Source organism: Pieris brassicae, chromosome 2 (assembly GCF_905147105.1).
Source record: "Pieris brassicae chromosome 2, ilPieBrab1.1, whole genome shotgun sequence".
Lineage (NCBI taxonomy): Eukaryota > Metazoa > Arthropoda > Insecta > Lepidoptera > Pieridae > Pieris > Pieris brassicae.
This window is the reverse complement of record NC_059666.1, coordinates 12944768-12966130: the sequence shown is the minus strand read 5'-3', so window position 1 is coordinate 12966130 and position 21363 is coordinate 12944768. Positions and strand designations below refer to the sequence as shown.

Here is a 21363-nt window from a genome sequence, read left to right as displayed (position 1 = left end):
TTGTATAAAATAAATAAAAAAAATAATTTTCTATCAATCTTGAAATTATGGCGAGGCCTTAAACCAAATTATATTGAAGACTTTTTATTACCGTAAAATAGTAACATGGACCATAATTTCCAATGATTTATGATAAAAATACTATATTTTTCAATGTAACAGCAAACCGATAAAAAATAAAATAAAATGCCAAACGATTTACGAAATGCACCCATTTTATATAACAATTCTTGTATTGAACACACAAATTTCCGGAGACGAATACATCGATAATTTTGAAGATATAGTCTGGCAACGATATAGCCTACGTACTGAAAAGGAATCTTTGAACTTATCCAAAACCTGTAAGTTCACATTTCACATTAGATGAATAATAATATATATCACAATTATTGTATAATTTTAAAAATTAAGTACAAATATTGTTAAAGAACAATGTCAGTTGACACCATCTACCCTACGTTTATTTTACAGCTGCAAATTCTATAAAACACGTTTCGGATGCCTTCATCATGCCATTATGATTGTAATTATTTAAAACCGACCTTAATTACGATACATCCTGAACAAATGTACCTAATATAATATAGGGAACTTACAAAGTCACTTTAAGATTCAGGAAATAAGCATTGCCGAAAATCATATTCCCAACATTACCTACCTTACCGAATTTCAGCGAGTCGAAAAACACTATTCGGATAATTGCAAACATTTGCTTACAATCAAAATAGAGCTTCATTCAATGTAACAAGGTTTAAGCTCGATAAATCGACTTCATAGATAGCTTTTAATTTTCAGTCTTTCCTCCCTTAAAGAATTATGAAGTTAACGCCACCCGTGTGTCGGAAGATGTGTACCCATGGATTGCCCGGGTTATTCATTCTCGGAATTCAGATAAACCACACGTGTGCACCGCTGTATGTGTTAAAGAGGAAATATTTGTAACTGCTGCTAGGTGCATTGCTACGTAAGGGATGTTGTATGCCTATTTTACGTTTATAATTACTTGTTAGTCTCCAATTTCGCGGACTCACATTTATGTAGATCTGGTATCCGAGTATTAGATAATTTTCAATGTTAATTATATACTTACGCATTGTTTGGTTGAAATTTAAGTTATCTATAGTTTACGTGAATAAAACTTTTCTATAGGATATAAGCGAAAATTTCTCTGTTTAACTACTATTACGATAAAGCGTCGAAACGACGAGTTATGTGAATAATTTAGGTTTAAAGTTCCTGAAGTTTCGTTTAACTATGTACTTATATTTGATTCAATATTTTAAAGGCAAGGTAGTTTCAAAGCCTGCTCGTTTGCTGTTTTCACGTGTACTACCTCGATTTTTGCAGTCATTTTAAATATATATATGTATATATCAACCAATTTTTATCAGCCTACACATCACCTACACCAGAGTTATTTATAAAGATCACAGAATATTTTCAAAAGCCTTTATTGTACCTTCAAATGGATCAAAACAAGGATATGATGATGTTGGATTTATCGTGGTACATAAACGATATTATATGGGCGTATGGCACACAATAGACATTTACCCTCTAAACAGAACTGACACTGCATATGAATGGTTTAGAAATAGTAGCTTTAATGATACTCATAAAGTAGTTGGTTATACAATTAAAAAGGTAAGAGGACTCATGCAATTATATTTTATATACCTGAGGAATAACTTATAAAACAGTGTTGGCCAACGTATTATGTCCCATGCCGCACCTTAACCTTTCTAAATGTATGTTCGTTAAGTAACTTAAATTATAGGTTTGAGGAAGAAATTACTAGGACATTGTTAACTAAACAAAATATCGAAACATAATGAAAAACTGTAATTGAATTTTTTTTAATATATTTTCAAATAGCTCCCCTTAACAATCAAATTGTCCTCCTATAGAGCGCGGCGCCCACGTTTGGTAGCATTGTTTAGAAGCAAGAACAACTTATTAAAGCTATCAGCATCGGTACTCTCAATAACGATATCGATCCCGGATTTAAAGATGAGAATTGCATACAAAAACATCGGAATTACTGCCGCTATTGGAAACATAACGAGCTGATATTAACATCACCAAGCGATTTACTGTACATTTAAAATATATGCACTACTAAAAAAAGTACATATCGTCTTTCGCAGGGTTTTCATAGAATAAGAAACCCACTATCAGACTTCTTTCTAACAGAACTCGAAGTTTTCATAGACATAACGTTGTGTAATGAAGTTTATACGTTCAACAACCTTATGGGGGACTTTAATGTGCCTTGCTATCATTCTTGCACGTTGGATGATTACAGACATGACGAACAACGATGTTCCATGTACCATGGAGTTGAAGGAGGCGCGGTATTCAATACAAAAACCAACATCTTGCTAGGGGTTGCAACTTGGGGTGCTTTTTATAGTAAATATGAATTGCCGGTAGGATTGTCTGTGGTAAATTCTGCAAGTTTTTATGAAGACTATGCTTGTGCTATGAAAATACAGGATGATAGCAGAGTTGAGGTTGAAAAAGGATTTTATCAATCACTTTGCAATGGACAATAACTGTTACTTGAAGAGTATATTTCAGTAAATAAATGAAAGATGTTTTAACAAAATTGTTTTATTAGCTTACTTAAAAACTAATTCCACACTCAGCGTGGCCAAGTTTATTTATACTAATACAATATTACAAAACTATAAAAAGCGGTTTGTACAATTATTATTTTAACCTAAAATAAGCAGTTGGGTGGATGTTACAAAATTTAAATTACTGTATGTTAGAAACATAAGCATATAAATATTACATTTACATTTCAATTATGAGTCTTCCCTGGTGAAATCTTATGGATCTTAACAAACCCAACAACTACATCATATAACTTTGTTACTATTTATCGAATGACATACCAATTTCATAAAGGGATTTCTTTAAAAAATACATAAAAATAAAATAGACAAAATTTATCAGCCTTAAAAACTAAGAAAATAAACTGCAACTTTTATAGTAATATCTGAAATATATAACTAAATTTAACTGTCTCACTTTAATTACTTACTTGTTTCATCTACATCAAAATTAAACTTAAATTCTGAAACAGAAGCAGAAAATTTACATTTATTTAAATTTTCTTTCATGAGATCTTCTGCATCATTTATGACAGGTTTTGATGTGTTGCCAGTATCTGTTAACACAATGTTTTCCGTCTTGTCAATAACATTGTTTAATTCTTTTGCAACTTTATCTTCTCTTTCTTGTGAAACATTAAAATTAAACTTAAATGCAGTATCACCACTCGATAAAAATGCTGATTTTCTTAGAAATGTAGCCTTTGGCAGCACTGGATTATCTGCTATCTTTATCTTGCTTGACACTGAAAAAAGGAATTTGTGTACAAAACGAAGGTACATGTACATTTAAACAATATATGTGAAATTATTAGGCAAAGTTGGGTTACTACAGTGAATTTAAAAAATATTAAAAAACTAAGACAAACATCAAAAAAGATCCTTACATACTTTTGACCAGGCTCTTCTCTTCAGCTGCCATCTTTGCTCTATAATCTCCTAGATGTTTCCGCATCAGCTGCCTCTTCCGTATTATTGGCTGATTGTTATTTTTTAATATTGTCAATACTTTCCACATTTCTTGAACTATTAAATAATGTTTTTTTTAGTTTTTTACCAAATCTGTTGTTCAAGTACCTATAGTCACTAAATTATTGTATCAATTATTTATTATAAATGAAATGTCTAGGCTTGCATCCATGAAAACTATAATCATTGCAACTAGTATGTATTTTAAACATAAAAGTTTACTTTTTACTCTAAATAAAGAAATAATACCTAACATGAAAAATTTCAACAGTACTAAGACTTCGATAACAAACAATTACATGGAAAAAATCTAATATTGTATAACTTACGCTGTCTATCATTTCCTTTCTTTTCACCTATAGATTTTTCTAATTTCTGAATACACCAAAGAAGCTGTAACTGAAATTCTCTTAACGATTCTTCTGGGTCTCGTTGATCTGACCCATCGGGCTTAGTAGATTTTTGGAGAGCTTTTGGCTTACCCGTACTATGTAATTTTGTTACTTTCGGCATTTCTATAGATTATTTAAAGAAATATTAAATTGGTAATGTTATTTATTCTTTAAATTATCTAAACAGCTAGGCTAGAGCTCGGCAATCAGCACGTTATGTTTTTAATTTTTACTTGTCTTGTGGCTTTTTTATCAAACACTTTGACAATGCACAATAAAAGCAAACGATTTGATAATTCACAGATAGCACAGCAATATCTATACTATGTCAGTCGTAACGATCTTTTATTTAAATTTAATGTACAATTTAGGAATAACTTGCCATTATAACATAAAAATGAAAAAAAAAACAAATATAATAAAGTGAGCCAGATCGTCTACTGTAAAATGTATATTATTTTATAAGTTCTATATCTTTATTCGTGCTATATATTTTATGTCAGCAAGATGAGGATAAGATTTGATAAACATTTTAATAGTATCTTTTCTATGAAATATTACTTTTATTTTATTTTAAAAAATTATAGTATGTAAGTAAATAAAGTGTAAGCCGCTAGTTATGTTCAGGCAGACCGAAAAGACATTAAAAAAAGAATTTATTTATTTATATGTCTTTACAATTTGAAATCTACTACAAGACTGATCTAAATCTAAATAATACGAATACAATAATTATCTTTCAAATAAACTATAGTCGGCGAAATCGCTGAGTGCAACGTCAGCGATTACCAAGGGTTATGCCTTGGTAGCTCCTCCGTCCTTCAGAGAGAAGCTGATTTTACAGCTTCCACCAGTGTCCTCACTGGTAGGCGTGATCTTCCGTGCGTTCTTGGTGCATCTGCTTGATAACTTTTTATACACTTTCCATGATACTGCACATATCAGTAATAGATAGAGGATGATAGTTGTCCAGCTTGGAGTTGCCATCATCTTAGGCCAGTCGTTAATGTCACCCTGCTTCTCCAGATCTTCAGCCTTGTCCAGTAATTGCCGAACGTTATCTAATTCCAGATCTTGCAATTTTACTTGATACCGCACGACATCCACAGGTGAGTCTTGTTTTTGGGGCAATGGTATTATTTCATCTAAGTCCAATTTCGTGACATGTGACTGCAGCGTCATGTTCGCAACTTCTGCGCGACAATCTTCTGTTACGGTTATAAGATGGATTCCCGATGCACGATGGTAAGATGTGTTGGTCCCACATTGTGCTCTTACGATCTCTTCTCGTTTAAGTAAGACCAGCCACGTGTTGTCCCGCGTTTTTTGGATCTTGCTGTCACCTAGTACCATCTTAACACGGCTGCAGTTGGCATTCTTGTGTTTTATGAGGTTGACGATGCAATCTTCTGATTTTGTGAAGGATTTCATTTGTAGAGACTCGCAGAGATGAACGCTCTCGGTGATCGACTTGCAGCTGTTGTCGAGGTATGCGTACTCATCGCTTCCAAGTGCAAGGAATTTGGATTTGGGTATAATGGTGAGGTACTCGGTATCAGGGATAGAATATAAATGAATAAGATCATATATACTTTTATCAATAGAAGGTATTTGTAAAATAAATGTTAATGAGTGCTTAGTACTATACGCTTTTACTGTTATTGACCTTTCTAGTTCTCTTATATTTCCTATATTTAAATCTGTAATTGGTTCTAAATTGTATATATTTCCAAGCTGTAATAATTCATATATTAAATTCTGCGGACTTATAATACTAGGGTGTATAACACCTAATTGCGAAAATGTTATAGCATCTTCTAATATCATTAACTTATCTAATATAATTTGCAAACTAAAATCTATTTGAACATAAATGTCTAAGTTACGAACGTGATTAGCTAGCACATCATTCGTCTTTGTTGTATTCTCCAAATACAAAACTAACTTTCGCTGATTTTCATTGATTTTATCTAATTGGAGACCAAATTCTTTTATCGTGTTTTCGGCTATTACTAATGTCTTCTTTTGAACCTTTTGCATAGAAGTAACCTTGTTTTTAATGGCCAAAATATCAGCTTCAAATTTAAGAGCGTCTTGTTGATCTAGATTACCTGTTATGGACTTTATAACTGAGCCTAAACCGTTAATAAGACCTCGTTTGCGCCTAACATTCTGGGGAATAATATAATCAATTTTTCTATTCACTAAAGATAGATTATGTTCTATTTGAGCTCTAAAAGAATTTTGCACTTGATCTGTATGCATTGTATACAATTCTATGGTATTTATGCTTGCGAATAATGTCGCTAACTCATTAATGGTTGACTGCAAATAAGTCATGTTATACACACATGCTAAATTAAAAATATCTATTTGTTTCATTATCCGCCCTTGTTTAAGCAAAAGGATTCCCGGATTGTTGTTAACAGGATTAAGGATTACGTCACCTCTTGAATAGAGCATGATTGCTCCTGCGATGAGGAACAAGGTGGGGCCTTCTAAGGAGTTTATAATGAACTCTAATAGATTTAGAATTTGGATGACTACCAAATTACTACTACTATCTCGGCTACATTATTAGGGTGGAGGTGAATAATTTTATACGGACCTTTAAATACGGGTTTAGTTTTGTCGTTCCTTGCTGTTTTCGCCACCTGTTTATATACGGTTTCACCTACCTTGAATACGATGTCTACAGCTTGCTTATTACGCCTGGCTATTACCTGTTCTTTATTTGTTGACATTAGGGCAGTAACAGATTGCTGTATAGCTTCTGCGTTTGCCTTATGCTTTATGACGTAATCTTGATAAAATTCCTTCGGAAAGTGCAGCTCCAATGGGTTACGTGAAGTTGTGTGACCAAATAATAACTCGTGTGGTGAATAACAGGTTGCCGAGTGAATAGCGTTGTTGTAAGCTATTATGGCATATTTCATAATTAACTGAATTGGGTCGTCTTTATTAATCATACTCTGAATTCTAACTATTTCAGCTATAGTTGAATGAAAACGTTCTATTGGTGAGTTCGAGTTAGGGTTATACGGGGTTGTAAAATGAATGTTAATATCATGTAGAGAGCAAATTTCCTTAATTACGTCATTATCGAACTTATTATCTGAGTCTGTTGTAATTTTATGCGAGAGTCCTAAAACAGAGAAAACTTGTAATAATGCTTCGGCTACGTGTATACTACTGCATGCATTTAACGGAACTGCCTGTGCGAATTTTGAAAAATTATCTATTATAGTGAGAAAGGTATCCTCCTCCTGCTGAATATAAGTCCATAAATAAATGTTCCCAGGGCTTACGAGGTGTTTCAGTAACTGCTAAAGGGGGTCTTAAAGGGTTTCTTTCATACTTCGCTTTCAAACGAATGTCACATTGGTTAATATACCTTTGAATAGTAAGTAACTTGTTAGGCCAATGGTAATTTCTGTGCAATTGCTTAAGTTTTTCCTGTATACCGCGGTGTACTGTCTTACCTTCATGATACTTCCTAATCAACGCTTCCTGTTCGTTCTTATTCTCAACTAGCGTAACGCGCGTGGTACATCTAATAAGTTTTGGGCCTCGATTATTAAATGTGGTACAATAAACTTTACAAAATTTTGGGTACAATTCATCGTTATAAAAATAACAGTGGAATATGCGATCTGCAATGGTGTGCTCTTTAAGAAACCGAATTATTTCCTGTTCTGTGTTATTTACGGGAATAAAAACGTCTTTAATAACAGTGCGTCGGTTGGTTGACCTATCTTCTACTCTGTAAGTGGTACCTGGGGTTGACCTAATATGAAATTGTTTTAGTTGCCTTTCGATTGCGTCAGATAAAATAGGGATACCGTTATTTTCATTATCTGGTTGGGTATTATTAGTACTAACTAATTCTACCTCACTTAGTTGATTTTTATCTATAGCTGATTCTGCAATTGAGGGGCTCTGTGGATCTAGTTGTACGTCTGGGTCTAAGTTATCATCTTGTCTACTCGGGCCTGCCATCGGTTCGTCATCAGTCTGTCTGTCATTTTGTTGTGTTATACGGGCATTTTCAAATGTTCGACCAATTAATTCATCGTATTCATTATCGTCAAGGTTTACTGCAAGTGAATCAATGCTGTGATGAAATATCTTGACTCGAGATAGTGCGTCTGCGTTAGTGTTTTGCAGTCCCTTCTTATAAACAACATTAAAGTCATACTCCGCCAATTTCAGTCGCCAGCGCGTCAACTTTGAATTAGGATCTTTTAGCGACATCAACCATGTAAGGGGTCTGTGATCAGTATAAATTGTGAACTTACGTCCAAAGATATAGGGTCTAAAATATTTGATTGCCCACACTATCGCTAAAAGCTCTTTTTCGATAGTGGAATAACGCGACTCTGAGTCTGATAAAGTACGCGACGCATAAGCTACGGGTTTATCAGATCCTACTCTACCCTGAGATAACACAGCGCCTAGAGCAAAGTCAGATGCGTCAGTTGTCAATATGAACGGTTGGTCAAAGTCGGGGTACTGCAATATTGGATCGTTAGTAAGTATTTGTTTACACTTGTTAAATGACTCTAAGAATTCTGCCGTATGCACAATTTTTCTGCCTTTTTTTAAGCAAACTGTCATAGGCTTTGTTAACTTTGCGAAGTCTTTAATAAACTTGCGGTAGTAACCTACTAGTCCTAAAAATGATTTGATTTCTTTTTGGTTTTTAGGCAACGGGAAGTCAAGTACAGCTTTGATCTTGTCCTTATTCGGTTTCAGTCCTTCGTCTGTAAGTTCATGACCTAAAAAAATTACTTGTTTTTGGAAGAATTCCGACTTATCTAACTGAACCTTAAGGTTATGAGTTTTAAATCTTTCAAAAACTTCACGCAGCCTTTCTATGTGTTCTTGTAATGACGTACTTATTATGATAACGTCATCCAGGTATGTATAAACGTTCGGTAAACCTCTAAGAATAAGGTCCATTAACCGTTGGAATGTGCTAGGTACATTCTTAAGTCCAAATGGCATGCGCAAAAATTCATAATGACCTCGTTCAGTAGTGAACGCTGTCTTCTCTATGTCTTCTGGGTGCATTTCCACTTGATGATAACCACTAGCAAGATCAAGAGTAGTAAAGTATTGAGCACGTCCTAATCTGTCAAGTATGTCGTGTATGTTAGGTAAGGGATATTTGTCTTCAATTGTCCGGTCGTTAAGTCGTCTGTAGTCTATTACTAGTCTCCATTTAACTTTACCAGATGCGTCCGGTTTCTTAGGTACGATATGCACTGGGCACGACCATGGTGAAATACTTTCTCTAATAATACCTTGCTTTAGTAAATTATCAACTTGGTTACGTATTTCTGCACGTTGTTGTGGGGCTTGTCTGTAACTACGAACGTAAATTGGTGTATCATTTGACAATCTTAACTGATGTTTAACTGCATGTGTAAAAGTTAATGGTACATTTTCTGTATGAAAAATGTCGCGGTAACGATAACAAAGCCTAGTAATTTCTCGCTTTTCTTCCTCATTCATGTGACCAGTTCGAATTTTATTCAAATTGTCACAGAGCTCTTTATCTACGTCTATGTTAACATTTAATGTATTTAATTCTACAAACTCGTTCTTAGTTTCAGAATAAGCCTCCAACTCTATAGGGGATTTATCGTAAATAAACATGTTTTCGTCAGTACTATTAACAACAGTAGTTTTAAAAGAACCGGCTTTAACTGTAACTAACGCTGTGGGGGATTCCAAACCTTCAGACCAATAGTGTTTGTTATGAATATACTGTCCATCTATATAATTAGTCTTTATTCTTACTACCTTCTCACATTTGGGCTCAATTTTAATTTTACGCAAAGGATGATTAAAATAAATTTGTATATTCGCTGTTTCTGTACGTAATATTCCTCGATTTAAGTCAATATTACTTTTTAAATGTTTCAGTAAGTCACATCCTATTAGTCCCTTATATTTTGGGTCGAAGTCGAAAATTAAAAATTTATGAATTGTATCTGTGTTAAAAATTGGTGGTAACGGGAGGTGTACTATGTACTTATGACGTGATCTACTATGTGCGGTGGATATTTCGAAAGGCTCGAACTCAACCAATTGTTCCCAAATATTGCCAAAAATAACATCAGATGAAACAACACTCCGACTGGCACCGGTATCTACTAAGAACTTACCTTGAAACTCCGGCAGCTCTATGTACGGTAGATGGTCGGTATTTTGGATGTTGATTTTCACTACCTCCGATCTTCCTCTCCCTGAGCTTCGTGAAAATCCGGGTTGTATTCGGCTTCCTCCTGACAAGAATTTGGCTCGACATCGCTTTCGTCCTGTAGACTATTGTAACAATTATAACATGTACCTTGGAACTCCGGGTCCGAATTATAAGGGTTATTCTCAGTATAAAATACCTCTTCAATTAAATATGGGGGTTTTTGGGGTTTTGACACTGACCGCATGGTGACATCCGAATTTTTATGTGCATGATGACCCTGTTGAGGAATATTGAGTGGTTTACGGAAGTTTCCAGAGCTTCTACCTCCTTGTTGGTTCTTCCATGGGAGTAACGACTTAACTAGCTGTTGTCGTTGTTCTGGGGTCATATTGTTCTCTTGAGGTACATAGTTATCAGGTCTAAATTGAGGATGTGTGGGTGGAAGATGTAGTCGAGATGGGAAGGGTAACCTGTTGTTATGTGAATGTTGAGGAAAGTTCGGTTCCTTTTGCCTAAACGTACCGTTATAGAATGTCGAAGGGCCCGGCTTGTTAAGAGCAAGTCGCGCTTCTTCCTGTCTAGCTGCCACTATCGCCATTTCTAGTGTATCTGGTTTCGCTATTCTAACGCCTAATGAAACATGGAAATCTAGATTATTAACATACTGTTCAATTACCATTTCCTCGTAATAACCTTTATTAGCATGGTTTCCCGCATGATAACAGGGTGTCCAGTAACTCACGAAGTCGTTTGCCAAAGGACTCGGCGTTCTCATTTTTAAATTTACGCGACCTCGTAAGCTCCTGCATTACTTGAATTTCGTTGCGAGGTTCGCCCAAGCGACGAATAAGAGCTGTCTTTATATTGTTCCACGTATCTAAGTTAGTCTCATAGGCGATTGCCTCTACAGCCGCACCGCTCAACTTACTTTTTATTACGCTAAGCAATGTGGGATGGTTCCTCCCCGCGACTTCTATTTGTTCGAGAACATTTTCTACCTCTCTAATATAAAAATTAAGTAATTTCTTAGTTCCGTCATATTTGGGAATAAGATCTACCAAAATTTTAAAATGCGGTGAATCTAATAGCGACATATTTTGAATTTAATTATATGAATTAATAAAGTTATAAAATATAACAATTTCTATGTAGATCCGCTTACACTTAACAATACGCGTAACGTGACGCTAAGGAATGCCCGTCCGATGTGAGAACAAGACAATAGCCTATTGTTATAATGTTAAAGTTTTAAACCGATTTTAGGTTTAAACACTCATTAATTATATATATATATATAAAAACTATATCTAGGACAGGAAATAGAGCAGGAAACTTGGCTTAGCGAGAGTACTCACCAGACCAGCAACTGCATTTCTTGTCGAGTCTCGTAGCAGCACGAGGGAACGCCCAATGCTCCAGGTGTACCCGCGTGGATCTCGGTGACCGCCCTTGATGAGGTTCCTTTGGATTGCAGTAACGCGACTAGGGAGTCGCCGTTTACCAGGGGACTTTGAAGAGTTTGATTCGCGGTTTTCCTAGTTAAACGTGCAATCCTACCGACTGCGCCAGTTATGTTCAGGCAGACCGAAAAGACATTAAAAAAAGAATTTATTTATTTATATGTCTTTACAATTTGAAATCTACTACAAGACTAATCTAAATCTAAATAATACGAATACAATAATTAACTTTCAATTAAACTATAGTCGGCGAAATCGCTGAGTGCAACGTCAGCGATTACCAAGGGTTATGCCTTGGTAACTCGCTTATAGATAAAATTTATTTTTCACACAACTATGGTAACACACAGCAAATGTCAGTCTTTTGATTTTTCGCAGAAAATATGTCGCTTGGAAAATTTGGAAAAATAACTCTTTCGTGGTAATTATTTACATAATAATTACTTAATCCGTAATTTTCACACGTGTGTGGTGAGCTATGCATATTTTTTTTATCGGTAAAATAAAGTATTAAATTTAGGTTATGCCTATTCTGAAATTCATTTAGAAGATCTTAATTCAAAACTATATTTCATTTAATCTCACATATCTTGTAGGGTGGGAATAACTGCTGTAAGCTTGTCGCTTTTTGTGCTGGCTAAAGGTCATATTAATGAGAGACGTTTGGAGAATATGAGATCTCGTGAACGCATGAGAAAATCTAACGAAGGAGAATACCCAGACGTTTACCGTAAACTGTGAGGAAACAGTAAGTTATTTTCCACAGTTATATAAATATGTAATGTTATAGATATATGTAAACAATTATCTTAAAGATCAAAGCTCCCTTGTTGTATGATTTAAAATGGTGAGTTAATAATTTTGGGGTTTTACCTGAAAATTTGCTTCAAATAACTTCAAATAAATGGCATATTTGAGACAAATCTAAACATACTGTAATTTGTATATTTTAAATTTATTTCCAGTTTATATAACATAGTACAAATTAGAATATAGGAAAAATGGCAGTTCCACAATTAGACCCTGCAAAGCTCCAGCTAGTGCAAGACCTGGAGATTGAGATGATGTCTGATATGTACAATCGTCTTATAGGAGCCTGTCATCGAAAATGTATACCTGTTAAATATTATGAACCTGAACTTGGTAGGTTATCTAAATGTTGCATTACAATGATTTTAAAATTTTGTTGTATTTTTCAAGGAAAAAAAATTGTTAACTCAAATTTAATATTATATATTTTAACTATACTTATATGAAAAAGATTTATTCTTTTAATGTCTTTAGTTGACCTTATTCATAATACTAAATTTTATTCTAGGAAAAGGTGAATCAGTATGTCTGGATAGATGTGTTGCAAAGTACCTTGATGTGCATGAGCGAATTGGTAAAAAGCTATCTAACATGTCTCAAGGAGAAACTGAAGATTTAACAAAAATTAATCTACAGGAAAAGAAATAATAGCAATATATGTTTTTATTAACAATAGAAATAAATAACACAAAATATGTCTTGATATTATGACAACACCATTTTAATTCAATAGTTTTAATAAATTATACTAAACAATATGCTGCCTTTACTAAGTTTGTATGAAAGGTTCTAATGTTGATAGAAATACTGCTTTCAGAGCAGTGGTATATGCATTTGTTCTATTGTTAGTTATTGGTGTAGTTTAGAATAAAAAAAATACAAATTCTATATTTTATTTCATTGCAAATCTATCTACAAAAATAACTAAATACTACTTATTTTTAATTTCACCTGTACTAGCTATTTGACCGAAACCAAAGTTAGGCTTATAATATTTTATGAGTTGCCCCAAAACATAAATGTTTGCAAAAAAAATCAATATGCCACTTAACCAAATGAAAACAAAGGTGTCTTGTCCTTTAAATTCCAATAAATAAGCAAAATATAGCCACTTTGCTTGGGGAAATATCCAAATGATACCTAACATTATTGCAAGGCTTGGTTTCATGTTAAAATCATGAACAACTAATGGTAAAAGTGAAAGAAACCATATGAAATATTGTGAGGTCATAACACTGTTGTAGGCAACCAGCACCATTGATTGACTAAACAAACAGAAGGCAAGTGTATTTGGGTTTGTACCAAACGCTAAACTAAGTATGAACAAAATGACACATTCAAATATCTGGGTTAAAAATTTAATTAAATCAATTGTTTGACCAGAGGTCAAATATGAGTAATAAAAGAGGACTGAAAAATTGTGCCTGGTATCTTTTCTGAAAAGATGGTATATATATGTTTCAAATAAAAATTCATAACCATACAATAAATACATTCCTCCTGTAATGGTTACAAAAGTTAAAACACAACTAAAAGCTAAAATCAATTGCTTTTTATTAGGTAGTAGCTGGATAATGCCATCTTTTATAGTAGTTTTACTTGTGATTTTATATTCTCCAAGAGATAGATACATAGGAAATGTAAATGCTATAGGATATAAGCGCAAATGAATTGAGAGTCCTAAGAACATGCCACTCAGGACATATTTTAGGAAACCTAATACTAAATCTGTGTGGAGAAACAAAAGTGAAATTATTATGAAGAAACATGGCATAGAATCTGCGTTACCTCGCGTGGAAATGGCTATACTCATAGGATTATACAGCCAACATAAGGAGCAATGTACAGCGATTTTCGACGCATTAGTTTTACTCGATAGTTGCTTTTCAATAAGTTTTTTTATTGCATAAGAACAAAATATATCAAAAATACAGAATACAATTTTTCCAAAGTTCCAATTCAAGAATACATTGGGTGTTAAAAGGATCGCAATAATAGGGCTATATCTATACGTGTGACGTTTGTACGGGGAATCACCTTGATAGACATGTTTTGCAGCATCTGTAAAAACTTTATAATCTATGTCTGTGTATGGTACATCAAAATGGCTGTCATGATAAGGTCCATAACAGACAAAAATTAAACGAATGATAAATGCTAATGTGGCGTGAAATTTAAACGGTAAATTTAAAACTCCAAACATTTTAAATTCTCGTTTTTAACGTCTTTGCAGCGTTTTGTAAGCAAGTTTTAAATTCTTGAAACTCTTTAGCGCAGTCGTTCTTTTTTACTGTATCTTCCTTTAAAAGTACGCAGCGAGCGTAAAGCATACCTTGCTTAGAACATTTCGAATAAATAAGCGGATATTTAGCAAATCTTTCTTTTGCTTTTGATACCGCTTCCATACCTTATGAAGTAGTAACGTTTCTCTTAGGATTAAATGTGGTAGGGGGTTCGCTAGTGTCGATGGGGTCTAGCTCTCTAAAACATAAATCGTATATTGGTTTAGAGAAGAATATGCCTAGGAATAACGTGGTGAATGTCACTTGAAATGTCTTTGGGTATCTGAAAATCCAACTTCTTTGACCTAGTGTTTTACTGCGTCGACGTTGATCCATTATCTGAAAAAAAAAATTAAAATAATTTTACTATGATACTGGATTACAAAGAGTATTATTTTTCGAGTAGCTAAGCCAGTAACTGATGCAGAAATGTGAATTATTTCTAGAGGATAGAATAGGTTTAACTATTCAACGATAGAGGTTTCATAAAAACAAAGAAAGTTATATAGCGATATAGGGAGCGTTCAAGTATTACGTAACGACTTTGTAAAACGTTAGGATGCGGGGCGGGGATTGAATTACGCGTTATTGATAATATTATTTTTCCACTTTCCAGGACCTTACACCACATAACGGTAAGTTTTAGGTATAAAGAGTCACTGGGGGTGGTCACGAAACGTTTTACTATTGAATACAGAAAACGTTACGGCACGTTTCATAGGGGGATCAAGATTCTCCAAAAATTGCGTGACGTAATACTTGAACGCTCCCATAGCCAAAGCTTACGTTCACTATTATTACCGTAAGACATGTATAGAGGATGCCTAATACAGTATTATCCAGTAGCATTTTCGATAGAAAAAAAGTTGCGGCTCGCGAATGAGACGAAAAGAGCCTAAAATTAATTAAAAATGATGTATCAGAAACAATATTACATCACATACACTAGTAGGCATGCTATTTATATGCTTATTAAAAAAATTTAACCACGTTTAAAATACGTTCAATTACAAAATTTAAGGGTGATATACAGATGCGGAAATTAACACCAGCTAAGACTCCTGTATGTTAAAATCCAATATATTTTAGACGTATTGGATACAAACTTAGCTAGTTTCGTTTCTGAATTTCACTCTTATGATCGTGTTGACGAAAATACGGATTCCTTGAGTACTAAACTAGTAATAGCTATTGTCTAGGTTCCAGGTATCAATTTCAATAGCAAGTGGCTTAATTCCACAATGGTAACATGACACTCGTTTGTGAAGCCAGACATGCCTTCAAGAGAGTCTATCATAGCCATTTTATGTCAACTGAATACTAAAAACTAATGTTGAGAAAACCACATACTCCTATATTGACTTAAGTTTGTTTAACAAACAAATTTGGAAGGATTCCGTGCTCGTCAACATTATCCAGCATAAATTATACGTATTATGTTAAAGGATGAAATTAAAACAAACATGCTGTCGTCTTTTGTTTTACTTTCTCCCGGGGAAGGATTTTTCTTACCTAAAATCGTTTATCCGCCCTGTCAGTGACGGGCGCGAATGTCCTAGGCTCCAAGCTGTAGCCTCCGCAGACCAAAGATACCTGTTTGTGCTTCAAACAACACTGTCTCATGGCTTCAAACACACGATCACAACGCACTTCTTGAAAGTTGTGTTCTGAAAAATAATCATTTTTTTATTACAAAAACCGACCGAAGTGTTTGACTTGTTTGTCTTTGAGTTGTGTTCTTCCCTAATGCTTAATTTCTACACAATAAGATGAGACCAAGGGCGATCCGTGTATTGATCTGCCTAAAAATAGTTGGAAGGAAAAAGATTATCAATATTTAGTGCCAATTTTAAGCAACGTAGACATATCGCATATTTATACATGAAGGAAATGCTGCCAGTGTGTTAAGTGTTAAAATTATATTTTATTTAAAAAATAAAAACGAAATTTAATTGGACGGGTAGTAAGTATATCCCAATCATTATTTTTATCGTAATATAATGGTAGAAAAACTGAGCAGTAAGGTGCAGAAAAACATTCACGAAATTTAACTAAGAGATTATATTTCATTCAATTTCAGATACCAACATTTTGTTTATTATACGCTACATTTAAACGATCAAAACTCCTAACTTATCAGCACATTTTACATTTAGTGCTTTTTATTTTTAACACTCGATAAGACTCATACATCCATTTAGTGGGAGTTCTACACAGTACCATGCATAACATTAAATCTCAATCAATATAGTCACTGGTACAAAATCACAACATTACAAAACTAAGGGCCATTTCTAACTATCACAGGAAACACGTTTACTTTTATGAAGATATACAATGGAAGCTTGTTCGAGGCATTTTATAGGGGTGAAGAAATAGACAAGACACATAAATTTATACATTTATTTGTTAACAATATATTGACATACATTCAAACATTTTACATAAATGTCCATAATTGATCGAACCTAAAAATAAATTGATGGAATAAAATTAATAGAATTTCTAGAGCATATTGGACACCCTCAGTCTAGATTAACCTACTGGCTGGTAATGTTTAATTTTCTAATAAATTATGATTAAAATATCCAATGCTTCGTATAATGTAAGTGTAATCAAATTTAAACCTCAACCTATAAAACAATTTCATATACAAATATAATTAAATAAGTTATAGATAATATAGGTAATGGGGATTCATTTCTCTATTTATGCTTAGTAGTATCACTTGTTCATTGGCAACCTAACCAATGATATGAAGGACACATTTAATATATTCAATTGAAATAAATTGATGTCGATCATACTACAGTAATGCATTAGTTAACTGTTAGCAGAATAGAACAATATGTGATCTAAAAAATATAACAGAATAAATTGTGATCCCCGTAAAGGCCATATGTAAATTTAAAAGACATTGGCATAAAATAAAAAAATTATATTGGTAATTTGGAAGGAAATCCCAATTCATATACATATTTCATTTGCAAAAACGGAAAAACCATTAACACGCCGTAGGTACATAAGGTCAGGTGATTACATTATGTAACCAGCACAGTTTGTCTCTAGACAGTATGGATAATTTTATATCACCCAAGAATTTTAAATTACGAACAATAGTGGAATCTAAAATCTACTTTAACTCGACTCGTCGAAGAAACCTCTTAAATATTTGTTTTATAGAAAAGCTCTTTAAGTTACGCCCACTTAAGCAAACCTACTTTTAAGTTTTATTGCGTTAGCTAATAGCTGCTAGGTCGTAAGTGGCAATGTTTTAAAAATACAAGAATTAAATCAGAAACAGGTATGAACAGAATAAAAACAACTCGTTAAGACTGGTTTAGCCAAGTTGTTAAACCAAGTCTAGGTTGAGTATGTGTATGTTCACGTGACAATACATGTGTGTTTACATATTTTGTATTGTCACGTAAAATTATACCTTCAATTATTTTTCCCTAGTATCACAATTCATACAGTTTGATAAGGCTGTCTGATTGTAAAATGCCGATAACATTATGTAATTAAAAGGATGCCTATTCCAATTCATAAACCCTGTTTATATTTCATAATATTTTATTGAAACGAAATATTTATATACAGATCATTATTGACTAATCTCATAATATATGTATGTGTTATCATTCAGATAGTAGCCAAGCGGTCGTGAATGATGTAATGACCAAATACATGAAAGGGGACTTCATAACGCTGACAATCTTCAATCGAAAATAACGATTCTATAAATAATTATTGTAAAAAGACATGGCATTTATAGTCAAGTCAATATTTACTTTCATAATTTTTGCAAGTCCACAAATGCACAGCAATAATTTAAAAATAAATCTGCACATATATACAAACTCTGAAGTAAATTCAGTTTTCAGAATAAAAAACATTCCCACGACCTTCATAATAATTGGTTTAGTTGCTATGAGTGAATATTTATTTATGTATGAATTTATTTAAATATAACATTATTAGGTATATAATTTAAAATGACTAATTAACTTCATGTAATGTCAGTTACATGTAAGTTGAGTTTGATGTAGAAAATATAGTTCATTAACAGAGTACTACAAATAGTATGGGCAAACTGTATAGTAGTCTGATACTAAGGTAGACTAGCAATGAAAGTGTTTAGATGTTCAATTATGATCAATTACCAGAATGAAGATGATTAGCTAAATATTATAAATGTACCTATTGCATAACACATACTTCTCAACTGCCGACCATGATCTCTCTAATATACAAATAAGGCTACCAATATTTAAATATTGCTTCTCTCAAATACACTAATCTGTGTAAAAATATACAAATTTTCTTGCAAAAAGAATTAGAAGCTATAGTATACTGTGCACTGCACTTTAATTAACAAAAATTGAGATAAACAAATTATAGGCATACGATATATCAATTATCATTTATCTATCCTAATCAAATAAATATGTACTTTATGTTCAATAGCATTGCATCTTGGAGACACACCAAAGAAAAGTGCATTTTTAAACCTTATCACAATTTTGTTATTACACTTACATTATTTATAACACTACTTGATAAAACATCAAAAATGAAACATTAACAATCTAATGGCTATACATATTTTAAACAATTGTTTTCAAATAAAACATGTAGTCCATAGAGTTGGTGCGTATCACCGCACAAGTAAATGGCTATTGACTTGGGCTGGCTTCACTTTCCACTAGCCTTGGTTTTTCAGCAAGTTGTGGCTTATCAGCGAGAAGGGGTTTTTCGGCAACCATTATTTTTTCAGCTTGTGGTTTACCTTTTTTGACTTGGGGTTTTTCACTTATCTGTGGTTTCTCCACTTCAGCTAATTTTACACAATTCTCAGAAACTGGGGATGTTTCTATGTTATTTTCTGGTAGCGTTGTTGGAGGGCTTTCAGTATTTTCTATAACATCCGATGTTACTTCAATATGTGTGTTGGACATTTTCTCAGGTAAAACATCAGGTTCTTCTTGTTCCATTTGTGCAGGGCCATTTTGCTTCTCTGCAGGCAATGGTGGGGAGACTGACCTTTGTAAGTTTTCTGGTGCATTCGGAGATGCCGTTCTAATAGAATTCTCCTCACTAGAGGCACTTAGCTGTCTTTGAGGTGTTGGAGTAGCAAGATTTTGTGGATGGTGAGGATTATGAAGTGGTAAACGTGATTTATCACTTTTCCTCCATAAAGTAACTTCTTGCTGCTTGAAGTAACGACGATCTTCAGTATCCATCAACACAAGATTAAGATAATACCTTACTGAAAACTTGTTGTTAATGTCCCTCATTGTAGGAGTTAAATCATAACCAGCTAAGAAAACACGAATCGGAATACTCTCACCTCGAACTGGTGCCCCATCCATAATTTCATACTTTGCAACAGTTTCATTTTCTGTAAATGTGTGAGGGCCTGAACCAGTGGTTTCTCGTTTGATAATTGATATTTCCATGTGTTTTATTTTTATTCTGACAAGAAGGAAGTATATTTTACCAACAATAACATCTTTTAAATGATATTTTGATTTATTATACTCGAACTCAATGTGTAGACAGTCTTCAATGCCCACTTCCATTTTAATGGAATTTAACACGTCCGGATAACTACATAGCGTGTGCACAGCGATATCAACTTCTTTAACAATATCTGTTAAACGCCGAACAATCGTAGCCCGCAGGAAATATCGTAATCTTACATTAGCACCAGTATAAACTTCATATGGTTTTTCAACATTTGCAAACTCAAACGGATACAACGTATGCTGTAATAGGTCGCCCGGCCGGGCAAGCTCCTTTACCAAGGAAATAAATTCATGATGATTACCTCTGTCATAAAATAGTTCTATCTGACCAATAAGTTCTACTTTAATGCCTTGGTGCTCTAGTTTTGAGCCTGGTTTTCTCAATGTTACATTTACACGGCCAGATACAGTTTCACCATCGTAATACAATAGTAATTTCTCCTTTTTACCATCATCTGTCTTTACCTCCGCAACTTTGCGTTTGTCAGCATCATCGAACACGATTTCGATATCCGCTGTCTGTCCAAATCCGAAAAAACTCATTTTTACACAAAACTATTACGCAACACTCCACGAACTTATTATAAATATTTTGAAAGGAACAATAGAGTTAATTTTGAGCAAAACATTGAAATTCGGCGATGAAACGCCCGCAAATCCAGAGGCGACTGAATGATTGCAGTAAAGATGGCGACTAAATTTAATGTTAGTTGTCGGCAAGTGGTTTCATAAATAAAATTTTATTAAATTAACTTACCAACAAGGCATCTCTGGATCTCACAGGCAAATTTCTTACAAGGATCGACAGGCATAAATATTAAAAAAACAGGGATTTTTTAAAATATATAAAATCTCAAATTACAATCATGTGTACATCAGCTATTTTTATTATATGGCAAGAAATATTAAAATGTTCTTTACTAATTTGTTATAGTTACGTATAATTTTAAATAATCAGTTAAAAAGGCAATATTATTATAAATAATTATGTTGAATGATATTTTAACGCTAAAATTATTTTAACAGAGTATTTCCATAAATGTTTACAAAAAGTGATAACTATTGCTGAAATATTAGGAACGCATCCTTA

General features: G+C 33.5%; 7 protein-coding genes across 9 annotated transcripts; 2 read left to right on the top strand and 5 right to left on the bottom strand.

The window, feature by feature from the left end:
* Nucleotides 1–87: 87 nt before the first annotated feature.
* Nucleotides 88–2605, top strand: LOC123720599. 2 transcript variants are annotated; one of them, XR_006756069.1, is made up of 4 exons: nucleotides 88–344; nucleotides 799–967; nucleotides 1395–1647; nucleotides 1911–2605. XR_006756069.1 is itself a non-coding variant. In XM_045677281.1 (4 exons), exons 1-4 carry the CDS (start codon nucleotides 206–208, stop codon nucleotides 2556–2558), a joined length of 969 nt encoding a protein of 322 aa, XP_045533237.1. In that variant the 5' UTR covers nucleotides 88–205; the 3' UTR covers nucleotides 2559–2605. The 2 variants fall into 2 exon arrangements, 1 of the variants encoding a protein (XP_045533237.1); XM_045677281.1 differs by having other exon boundaries at nucleotides 2151–2605.
* A 337-nt stretch (nucleotides 2606–2942) lies between these two features.
* On the bottom strand, nucleotides 2943–4249 carry LOC123720600 (UPF0488 protein CG14286). Its single transcript, XM_045677282.1, has 3 exons — nucleotides 3920–4249; nucleotides 3513–3647; nucleotides 2943–3367 (listed from the first exon to the last, which is right to left on the bottom strand). The coding sequence occupies exons 1-3, from the start codon at nucleotides 4101–4103 to the stop codon at nucleotides 3045–3047; spliced, it is 642 nt and encodes a 213-aa protein (XP_045533238.1). The 5' UTR covers nucleotides 4104–4249; the 3' UTR covers nucleotides 2943–3044.
* A 492-nt stretch (nucleotides 4250–4741) lies between these two features.
* On the bottom strand, nucleotides 4742–11457 carry LOC123720517. The gene is made up of 2 exons (XM_045677159.1): nucleotides 11208–11457; nucleotides 4742–5660 (listed from the first exon to the last, which is right to left on the bottom strand). Exons 1-2 carry the CDS (start codon nucleotides 11285–11287, stop codon nucleotides 4778–4780), a joined length of 963 nt encoding a protein of 320 aa, XP_045533115.1. The 5' UTR covers nucleotides 11288–11457; the 3' UTR covers nucleotides 4742–4777.
* A 515-nt stretch (nucleotides 11458–11972) lies between these two features.
* On the top strand, nucleotides 11973–13351 carry LOC123706572 (mitochondrial import inner membrane translocase subunit Tim10). 2 transcript variants are annotated; one of them, XM_045655851.1, is made up of 4 exons: nucleotides 11973–12124; nucleotides 12250–12401; nucleotides 12619–12796; nucleotides 12972–13351. In XM_045655851.1, the coding sequence occupies exons 3-4, from the start codon at nucleotides 12655–12657 to the stop codon at nucleotides 13109–13111; spliced, it is 282 nt and encodes a 93-aa protein (XP_045511807.1). In that variant the 5' UTR covers nucleotides 11973–12124; nucleotides 12250–12401; nucleotides 12619–12654; the 3' UTR covers nucleotides 13112–13351. The 2 variants fall into 2 exon arrangements, with proteins under 2 accessions (XP_045511807.1, XP_045511808.1); XM_045655852.1 differs by having other exon boundaries at nucleotides 11982–12150.
* Nucleotides 13343–14666, bottom strand: LOC123706571 (GPI mannosyltransferase 1). Its single transcript, XM_045655850.1, has one exon. It carries the CDS (start codon nucleotides 14664–14666, stop codon nucleotides 13395–13397), a length of 1272 nt encoding a protein of 423 aa, XP_045511806.1. The 3' UTR covers nucleotides 13343–13394.
* A 1-nt stretch (nucleotide 14667) lies between these two features.
* Nucleotides 14668–15010, bottom strand: LOC123706573. The gene has a single exon (XM_045655853.1). The coding sequence runs from the start codon at nucleotides 14866–14868 to the stop codon at nucleotides 14668–14670; it is 201 nt and encodes a 66-aa protein (XP_045511809.1). The 5' UTR covers nucleotides 14869–15010.
* A 2161-nt stretch (nucleotides 15011–17171) lies between these two features.
* LOC123706570 (vacuolar protein sorting-associated protein 26B-like) lies at nucleotides 17172–20961 on the bottom strand. The gene has a single exon (XM_045655849.1). The coding sequence runs from the start codon at nucleotides 20814–20816 to the stop codon at nucleotides 19422–19424; it is 1395 nt and encodes a 464-aa protein (XP_045511805.1). The 5' UTR covers nucleotides 20817–20961; the 3' UTR covers nucleotides 17172–19421.
* Nucleotides 20962–21363: the final 402 nt, after the last annotated feature.